Source organism: Fukomys damarensis, unplaced genomic scaffold (assembly GCF_012274545.1).
Source record: "Fukomys damarensis isolate Sample0158 unplaced genomic scaffold, DMR_v1.0_HiC HiC_scaffold_10, whole genome shotgun sequence".
Lineage (NCBI taxonomy): Eukaryota > Metazoa > Chordata > Mammalia > Rodentia > Bathyergidae > Fukomys > Fukomys damarensis.
This window is the reverse complement of record NW_022900922.1, coordinates 30,318,849-30,329,465: the sequence shown is the minus strand read 5'-3', so window position 1 is coordinate 30,329,465 and position 10,617 is coordinate 30,318,849. Positions and strand designations below refer to the sequence as shown.

The following is a 10,617-nucleotide window of genomic DNA, read 5'->3' as shown; positions in this document are numbered from 1 at the left end:
GGGAGGCTCAAGAGATCTGTAACTGGGATGAAGCAGCTGTTGGCTCCATGCCGTCCTCTAACTTGATTATTCTTTGGACACGTTAGGCAAGCATTAGTGATTGATAATGACGCTAATTAACCCCTTTCCTCTCCAAACAGTAAAACTGCTGCCAGCAGGATGCTACAAACAATAAATATAAAACACTGCATACATCAATATCTTTTTAAAGCACAACTTCATTTAGGCACATTTAACTGTACCGCTTTCAGCTAGCAGCTCCGTACTTACTCAAGCACTTCTCTAAAAGCCAGAGGGCAGGAGGCAGAGGAAGGAGAGGGTTAAGAAAAAGTGTCTGCAACTCTAAGACCACAAAATGTTGTCATACCTGTCAGTTGCAGCAAAGTTAAGCTCTAATGGAAACCATGCGGGGTGGTTTTTTTTTTTTTATTTCCAGTCTATACTTAAAAAAAAACTTAATTAATCCATTTTTTCTTAACCTATTTAAACTTAACACAAGGCTGGTGACCGAATATATTTTCTTTGTGGGGAAACTCAGCTCTCCTGTTTGACAAAAAAAAAAAATTCCAATTTACTTTTGGTTGAACAGGGAATGGGGAGACATTGTTTCATGCAGCAGTAACATTTGGGCTTTAAACAGGATTTGGGGGAAACCAGGGCAAATTGGACCTGATTGTGCAGTCTAACATAACCTGAGTGGTAAAGAAATGTATATTAAATTTGGAATTTTGATAAATGAATATTCCTAGCAAGTGAATAAAATGTATTCAATTAACTAAAACCCTGTGCACTTCTGAACTGAAGTGGAATCGACTGTAATTGATTTATTTGAAACCAGAGGTTAAGGACTGAATTAGCTAAGTACAACTGGGTATTTCAAACCACTGACTTCTCAAATGTCAAATCCCTTCTATTTTAAATATTATTTCAGCTGCGGGGCATTGCAGGCTTGATGGTAGTTCCATCAAAAACGCAAATTGTATTAATATTCGATTTTGGGGAGGAATGGGTTGAATTGTGGTTTTGAAAGGGTGTTGGAGGACAGAGGGGATAAGGATGACTACAAACCAGAAAAAGCATGTGTTTACATAAAAATGGGTGTGGTGATAAGCATGGCCTATCAGCATTTCTATAATTCAGCTATGAATCCTAATTTGGTTTAATCCAAAGAGAATCATCGAGGTTAATACACAAACACCTGAACTGTCATGAAACCACCATGTGATTTAGGAAGTATACAATGGTCACAAGAAAGTCAAAACCCACATAGCCTTTGGTTAGCCCCCCAAAATTATTTTTATAATAACCTCCCTTATCACCCATCCCTTAACAATACATTCAGCCCCCTTTTTGTTAAAACAAGAAGAAACAAAGAGTGATAGTACACAGTCCTCCAAATGTCCAACTACAGACTAAAAATAACTAATTCCCTTCATTTGGAAACCATTGTTTAGTATGATCTTGTAATGTTCTAACCCACTATTTCCTTTCTATCTTTCTCAGGATGCAAGGATTATATTGGGTTCGGGTTTTCCAACATAACAAGCATCTGTAAATCCAGATATGAATGAATGGTATTTAATAAGATCGTTTTCGTTTGAAAATGAGTATTTATGTGTCGTTGGAGAAAGAGCAGCAATGTATGGCTGTTTGTGAATGCGATTGTGCCTGAGGTTAGGATCCCCCACACAATCTGAGAAGCAGCCAAGAAAAACAGCCCTGATAGACAATGCCTCACTTCACCTGCTATGATGCTGTGTGCATTTCATTTCTGTCAGGAGTATGTACAGTTAGGGTTCATTCGCCTCATTATTTTGTTACATCTATGTTACAGTTAACCAGTCTCTCTAGGAAATAATAAATAACCGCTTTAAAAAACAATTGCCGCGTTGCGTTCTGAGAATACACTTTCCATTAGAATTTTTTAAACCCACCATTGTTATGAATTCTCTGGCTTTGGAAAATAGAATTTAGACTCCACCAACTCTCGTTCATTTGTGGAGATTGATTTTGCACTGCCTTCCATAAGGAGATTAGAAAGCAAAGAGCAGCAAAATGGACACTCTACTGCTTTGCTGCCTTGGTCCTTCAGAACTGTCAAGCCCCAAGAACAAATGTTAAAACCCCACCCCAGCCCGTCTGCCTAGACACTTTGGCTAAGCCCTTTCCTATAATCCTTCCAGTCAGCCATCCTCCAACCTTCATCTTCCACCCTCACTTCCAAAGCAAAGAATTTCCAAATCAGTTTACAAAAGCTCTGAGTTCGCCATCTTTATACACAGGAAGTCCTTCCTTTTCGCAGAGCTCACACAGTCCGGTTACTGAGGAAGACCGGAGTAGTCAGAGGGTGGGCGGCTTCTCAGCTCTCCCCAACCGGCACCCCCCACCTGGCCCACTTTGTGTTTCTAAAAGGTCCTAAGAGGAGCCCTGTGGAGAAGGGAAGGGCTGAGCTGGCTTTCAGGGGGCAAGCAGAAGACTCCAAGGGTCAGCATCATTTCCCACTGCACTCCGTTACCTCCAGAGACACTTTGAAACAGCGCAGTAGTAAACTCATCTCTAGATAAAATGTTAACATGAGATAATTTGCCCTCTATGTTCCATGCAAATTTCTATGAATGTTCCTTTTCTCCTCCCAGAAAAGTAGAGCTGTGTTTAGCTCATGGTTATACCTCAGCCACAGAGAACCCTGAACAAACAAGTAAAGGTTGAAGTAGGGATTTTTTTTTTCTGCTAATGAACTATCCATTTGAATTTCAGCTATCTTCTGAGACAGACTGGAAAGCACCTATGGGGCTGGGGGGGTGTCTTTGGTTCCTCCATTCTCCATCATCTGGGCACTCTTAATGTTTGGCTCTGGAGGTTTTATATTTTGGTTTCCAAAACACAAATGAAAACCTAAAGGATCAACGTAAATAAAATAAAACTTTATTTTTAATAATAAAATTAATGTTTCTGGTAAGGAAAAGACAGTATGTCATTCCTTTAGCAGTACAAACAATCTTTTATCCAAAAGAATACATTGGGTTTTATTGTGTCATTTGTCTGAATACAGACTCAGTGGAATATCTAAATGATACCCTGCTCTGAACTCCAAGTTGAAAGTAAGTTTTTATTATACTTGAGGGAAACAATGGGTTCAGCTGCTTATTGCAAGGAGCAATTGCCAAGGGAGAGTTAAACTCAATTACTGTAACCATACTGAATAAAAAATACTGCCAAGAACAAAAATACGCCTGGGTAAAGACAGCCACTGAATAAAAAAAATCGACATAAAGCGTATCAAATATTTATTTATCTGGGCAACAAAGGGCTATGATACATTGACAGGCATGAAAACTACTGCCGGCACAGCTCAATACAATACAACTAGAACTGTTTCCAATAGGGCCAGTGGAAATACAGGGCACCAGGTGGTCCCTCATGTTTGAAGTTCTTTGAACAAAGAGAGAGAGAGAGAGAGAGAGAGGAAAAATCCCTAACCCTTGGTATAAAGACAATACTCATTTATTGCTCAGATGATGCTTTTAAGGAAGGACAGTAGAATAAAATAAACTTCTGTTTTCTCCCCACAATACATAGAAGGGTTATCAAACTGCTTAAGTTTAAAAATCTTTCCAGGGTCCAATGTCACTTTTTTCTTTCAGTTCAATGAAAAGCTAAATGTAATACTAATTATATATAAAATTTTATTTTCCTTTCTTTTATTTGTCCAGCTGTTTCATTTTTGCCTTTAACATGCTACAACAGGGCTAATTCATGAATCCCAGAGGAAAAACAAAATTCCCCAAACCTTGGATTTCTAAATAAGTACCATGAACCACATGAAAGAACTAATAGGGAAGATTCAAAACCCACTAAACAAGAGGTAAACGAGATCACCAGATAAATAAAAAAAAAAGGCTTAAAACAGACTCACCATATTTACAAATCCCATTAAATTACACATAAATAAATATATACAGAGTTGTGAATACTGACTCCCCTATGTAACTGAATCGTGCTGCCAGAGAAAGTCCAAGCTGGTCGCTTTACCTTGGAGAAGAAAAACTTCTACAACTGAAGACACGACATGGGACTTCGTGTATTTGCGTTCAAGTTTATTCACAATACTGATAAAAATGTCATTAAGCTTTTTGCCTTTTTTAAAAGTATGGCTACAATCTGAACTGAAGTATGCAAGGGAAGGTGGTGATTCAGTCCCATGAAGCTCATATAATTTTTTTAAATTTTTTGTGTTTTTTAGAAAAAAAAGTCTTTAATGTTTGTTGTTGATTTGTTGGTTAAAAAAAAAAGATTCACAAACTCAACAGAACTTTTCTGTGCTGGCTTCACGGCCTGCTCTGTTCTCTTAGGCTCTGCAAGAGGGTGAGGGGGTAAGTCGAGGCAGGGGGCGGAGTCTGCGGCAGTGGCTGCCCCATGGCAGTGGAGAGAGCAGTCCCGAGGACTCAGGGGCCAGAGGGCGGCACAGCAGCAGCAGCAGAAGCAGCAGCAGCAGCAGCAGGAGGAGGAAGGGTGGCTGGTCCCCAGCTGTCACCTGCCGGTGGGGGCGGGGAGGGAGGAGCCTCACTTTCGGTGCTTCTCCTCTTTGTCACTGCTTTTGGCGCTGTTGTCCGTGTGGCTGTTGGGGTTGTTGCTGAGGTACATTTTGTCCATGGCCTTGAGGGCCTCGGTGAGATAGTTCTGCAGGGCTGTGACCGCGGCACACACCGCCGGGCTGCCGAAGCCGTGGGAGATGAGGTTGAAGTGTGTCAAGCAGCTCTGGATGCCGGGCTCCAGGATGGGGTTGGGCCGAGAGTTCCCCAGGGGGGATCTGTCCTGAGCCAGCAGGTCGGTGAACTCTTTGCATATCTGTCTGCAGCAGAAATGGGGTGAAGACGGAGACGTGAGGCTTTCTGCGGGCTGTACCAGGGGCGAGGAAACTCCCTGAAGCTACCTGTCCCCACCCAGTGGGCACTGCAGGGCTAGAGGCCACTGGCAGGTGGGGGGCCACGCTCTGGGAGAGCCTGCAGTGTCCACTGAACCACCTTTGTGTCCCCAACTGCAGGTTCTCCCTGCCTTCCTAAACGCCTCTCTCTCTCTCTCTCTCTGTGTCTCTCTCTCTCTGTTCTTCCCTCCCTTCTCTCTCCTCTCTGTCTCATCTCAGATAAAACAAATTTCTACACACACCCCATTTCTCACCCGAACATCCTACATGAAAAGGAAAGCATTTCACACACTGCATGACAAAGAAAGGCAAGTTAGACCAGAAGTCAGAAACACATGTCTCTGGCTGATGGGTACAACCACATCCTTCCTTTCCGAAAGGCCATACAGACTCTGCCCTGCTCCTCTAGAGAGACAGCCCTTGGAAGCAGTTTGTGAAGTCTCCACCCATTCACCTTCCAATCAAATAAAGAAAGGGAAAACTTTGCTTGGGACTATTCTGACTTTTAAAAAAAATGGGGAGGGGTGAACCCATTCTTGGAGATAATTCAAGGTGGTTTAGGGGAAGAAGAAATAGATTTTTAAATTTCCCATTTCCTCTCTTTTCCTCCACTCACCCAAATAAAAAGTCTTTAGGGAAATTGTGAATATGGCTGCATTTAGGAAGAAGCCAAGGGAAGGGAGGAAAACTAAAACTTGACAAAGAGTCTTGAAAAGTCAGAAATCTGGGCAGATGAGGCTAGCACACAGGCTGCTCTGTCCCAGCCTGAAAGCAAGGACTGGCAGGGACCTTCCCTAGGCAGCTGCAGCCCGGCCTGGGGGATGGGGTGGGGTGGGAACCAAAGAGTGAGAAGCCTGGGCCAGCCTCTTCCGCCAAGGCCACTCATGTCTCCAGGCCAGAAGCTTCCACCCTCTGGTTCTATGCCCTTCTGTGACATGGACTTTGGATAATTAAGGGCTTCCCAACAAGCCTTTTAATTTCCACAAAACATATCAAAACAGTCATTTTCTTCTTTTCACACACCACCTGGAGAAGTCTATTCAGTGCAGGCACTGGTGGGAATAGAACTTGGGCCATTTTGAAACCTATTTGACATCTTGCCTGTAGGCTAAAACTTGTGTGGTGGTGCACGTGTGTGTGTGTGTGTGTGTGTGTGTGTGTGTGTGTGTGTGCATGCGCACGCACGTGTACACCACTTCTGAAGTGGGGAGAGAAAGGAAGGCAAGAAATGGAATAAGGGATCAGAGTTGAAACTAGGCCAGCTTCTGACTTGCACATTTTGCAGGCCACTGCTTAATCTTTGCCCTTGGAGAATAGATTGATAGGAGACAAAAGCTGATGGGCAACCCTGTTAGTTACCCTTTGAGAGTGTGATTCCTGCCTTGCTGAAACAACACGGTCGCAAACTCACATTCAGCTTCGATCAAACCCCTGTAACACCTCACTTGCATATGTAGTAATTTAAAATATTTTTTTAAATGAGAAAGTGGGACAGAAGAGAAGAAAGACATGGAACTACACTAAGAATCCCATCTGTATTTCCCCTTTCGCACAGATCATGGTTTACAAGATCTTGTTGTAACTTGAGTATTTACAACAGGGCTGATTCATGCAAAAGGAAAAGAGGAGAAAAAGCAGAGCAAAAAACAATTTTTGTTTCTCTTGACAATGAGACACAGAAGAGACCCCGCGGAGATAAATGCCTTACTTTGTAGCCAGGAGCATGTTTTTTCTTGTCACTTGCTCATTGGGATCGGAATGTTGTCGGTTGAGAAATTCAGCTACTGCTTTGGCAGGAAATTCAGTTTCGCACACGTACCCAAAGTCCCTGGCTAGATGGACAGCTTCTCCTGGCAAGAGGAGGAGGGAGGGCAAGAGAATGAAGAGCACTAGGATCAAAACTTCCTCTCTGTGCCCAACTCCCTTATTTTCTTAGCCCAGAAGTGGGAGGAAACACAAACTACTTGTTTTCTTGGCCCAGCCATTTTATTTCCTCCTCTAAGGGATCTGAGTGCGCTCATCAATAAAAATGACCTCTTGTCCCAAAAGGCCAAGATGTTTTGAAAATGTGAATCTCACCCACCAACCTCCACTCCCATCCACTGACCTGACTATTTCCCACCTTCTCTCCTAAAATGGTTCTGTATTCCAACCTCACACCTTCCAACACACACATAGATGAAATTCGTGATTACGCCTTGAGCTTTTCTACCGGGGAACCACTGAGAGTTTACATTTTAACTCGATCACATATAATTATCTGTTCATCCAAACCGATTAACCAAGAGGATTTGAGGGTCACTCCACTGAGTCTGTCTGTGTTGTTGATTTTCGAATCTTTGGTTTTAATTTCCTGAACCAGTTGGTTTTTACTGCAGGGCTTCCTGCCATTAGCTCCAGCTCCGGAAGAACGCATGCGTCAATTAGAGCATCAAAGCCCTCTCCGCAGAGCTTGTTTCCATAAAATGGAGCGGATCACAAACAATAACAGTTCTCCAGAAACTGCCTGCCTGCTACAGCACTCAACCCCCAGATCCAGGCCAACTCTCCCTACACCCTAAGCCATCATGGCCGATGACTCTTTTGGGGTATGAATAGAGGTTCGTCTGCGTGCTGTTATAATTTTAATATAATGCTATCATAGTTGAGTTTCTGGCACTGAACAATTGCTGGTTTCTAGAACTGTTATATTAGTGTCTTTGACACCATCCACAAATAGAATTCATACAATTCTTTCTCAAATACGTGGTTTTAGGCATTTTTTAAAAGTAACTTTTAAAGTCAGAACTTGGATTCACTTGCAATGTATCTCCTCAAATGCAAGATGTAAATAAGGTAAAATGCCTCCTTTAAACACAAAGTTTAGTTTTTAAATCTGCCTGGTAATTTAAGTGTCTTTTTCACCATCAGCATGAGATAAAGAAAAATGCAAGAGAGCTATACGTTCAGTCCAAAACACGCAAACTTGAGACAGTTTAGTATTAGAAAAAAACATAGGACTCTAAAGAGACAGGAATGTGAATGGATTCTAGAGTCAGTTTATTTAGAGCAGGGAGTGAGGACATGGTTGGCTTTTTATTTCCAGGAGTTTGGAAGGGTGAGTATGTGGGTGTGTGTTAAAAACTGCCATGAGAAACTTTTTCTGCAATGCTTATATTTCTTTTTTCTTTTCCATATCCAAACAATCTCAGCTTACTTTCTTCTCTTTCAGGAGAGAAGCACAATTAAACAAGAGATAAGAGAGCATTATTTGGAAAACAAAAACCTACAAGGGCCTAAAACCCTGAGCTTTTGGGGACAGTCTTAAATCAGGATACAGGTCAAAGATTCCCAAATTAATTCAGGAAGTAATGGTCACGCATTTCTCAAACACAGATGTCAGAATAACTTAAGTAATTTACTGTTGAGCTCTTTAAAGAACTCTTGGGAAATGGGCAGTTCTGAAATTTGTGCACTGTTTAGGTCACAAATGGGTTGCAAAGGTGTAATTTTGTGGTAGAGGGGAAGAAGGAGGATAGGAGTATATGCACAGAGTTTTTTGGCACGCAAGAATTCCATTCACTTCTGGCTATATTCTTTGGAAAAACAAAACTGCCCAATTGACACAAAATACCCAAACATCTGGCCACTAAATATTATCCATTTCCCCAGAAGGCAGTTCCTTTCTAGTTAGCAAGTGGATTCGCTTACCCTCCACTAGTGACGTAAGCAGTGTAACGTTGGCAGCTTTACGTCTCCCTGCTGGCAGATTTAATCCTATTTTGTCCAGTTTTTCTCTTAAAGATCTTCCTCCATTTTTAGACTTCGCCCTGTTTCATAGATATATGCAAGATAAGGATTTAGAAAACATTGGGTTGCTCTGCATCAAAGACATCTTGAAAGCTTTCTGAAATGTGTTTTTTTTTTTTAAACTGAGAAGTGCGACCCTGAGACATTTAAAGGAGGGCAACCCTAGGAAGGAAGGGTACAGAAAGATCACAGAGACGTAAATGCTTGTTAAACTGTAAAGCACCCATGTTTAGTTATTATTGCAACTATTATGGCAGATTGGAAAGTTTTGATTTCCCAACTCTCAAAAGAAGAACCACAGGCAAATAAGCATGGCTCTGATCTCTAGGGTTTGAGGTATTCTTGAATTCAACTGATTATTGTATATTTTCTCTGTTCTTATACTCACACAAATCCCAGTGGGGTCTTTAAATTGTCTTTGCCAGATCTGCTGTTAGGTTGTTCAGAGTAACCAAAGTTATCATCACTCTCATGTCTCACGCCCTGCTGTAGCCCCAGTGGGAAATTCATTTCACCAACTGTTTACATGCCATGTCACCAGTCTAACGGGAAATGTCAAAGCCTGATATCAGCCTTTCAAAATTTCCCCAATTCAGAGACAACAGAAGCGGTTCTAAATAGATGTCTAAATAGACTCCCATAATCAGAAAGTGGTTAAGATAAATTGTTTAAATAAAACAGCAAATTAATTAATTTCAGATTTTATTCCCTACTCAAGTGCTCTTTAATTGTGTGGATTAGATTATACTCCCCTAGGTAAACACTCTCCAATATTGGGGGTGGGGGAAGGGGAGGAAAAAGCAGAGGGCAGAAAAAAGATTTGTGTCAGGGAAAGATTACAAAGAGAAAGCAAAATGACTGTGAAGAAGGAACGATCCGATTTGCTGATGTCAAAACCTTCCAAAAGCCTCTTACAGGACTTATGTAGGATGGGCCCACCAGATCGGAACTGTGGGCCCATAAATGGATAGATAAATTAATAAAGTCAAAACAATGAAGTTCTTGGTCTTAAGGAGGAGAAGGTAGAGAAGGATAATAAACACCTTACGCTGCTTAGTTCCACACAAGCCCCTCAATATACATGGCTGTGGGAAAGCCAGGGGGAGGACACCCAAAGCAGGGGAAGCCTGCTCTGGGGACGGTGCTGTCTGTCCCTCACTGACCCTGTAAAACCTCATCTCTGCTATGAATCATCCCCACCTGGTGGGGTGAGAATCCTCCCCATGTAAGCGATGCGTTCTTTGGCAGCAACTTTGCCCAACACACACACACACACACACACGTGTGCGTGGCACGCTGCCTGGCACACAGCACAGCACCTGGGGACCCTCCATGCTGCTGCCCCGGCACTGGGGGTCGCTTTCTGGAGGGAGGCGACAGCGCTGGGGTGCAGGGGGCACGCCCTCGAAAGGAAACTAGTCTCCCCCTTAGCTAAAGGCTTTTCTATGAAAACCGTATACAAAGAACGGCTGGGCAGCGTCGAGACCCTCCCTACCCGGTGGTAAGGCAAAGCAAGAAGCCCTAGAGGAAGTTCTCCTGTGCTTACAAGGCGCGCGCTGACAGGGAAAAGACGGCCAAACGGCGCCCCACTACTGCGGAGGCCGGGACTGAGCCCGAGGCGGAGCGCGCAGCGCGTGCGCGCAGAGGGAGTACGGAGGACCCGGCGAACGCGACTGAGCGCGCGTCGAGGACTGCGAAGTGGTAAGGCAAAGCAAGAAGCCCTAGAGGAAGTTCTCCTGTGCTTACAAGGCGCGCGCTGACAGGGAAAAGACGGCCAAACGGCGCCCCACTACTGCGGAGGCCGGGACTGAGCCCGAGGCGGAGCGCGCAGCGCGTGCGCGCAGAGGGAGTACGGAGGACCCGGCGAACGCGACTGAGCGCGCGTCGAGGACTGCGAAGAGCGC

At 43.4% G+C, this 10,617-nt stretch overlaps 1 protein-coding gene across 1 annotated transcript in view; it reads right to left on the bottom strand.

Moving 5' to 3' along the window:
- Positions 1–3,049: 3,049 nt before the first annotated feature.
- Tfap2a (transcription factor AP-2 alpha) overlaps positions 3,050–10,617 on the bottom strand; it is a 20,326-nt gene continuing 12,758 nt past the window's right edge. Inside the window, exons 6-8 of the mRNA XM_019207306.2 lie at positions 8,615–8,733; positions 6,633–6,774; positions 3,050–4,852 (exon numbers count right to left, since the gene is read on the bottom strand). Of these exons, the coding sequence (XP_019062851.1) occupies positions 4,564–4,852; positions 6,633–6,774; positions 8,615–8,733 (550 nt within the window). The 3' untranslated portion in view covers positions 3,050–4,563. The remainder of the gene's footprint in view (positions 4,853–6,632; positions 6,775–8,614; positions 8,734–10,617) is intronic.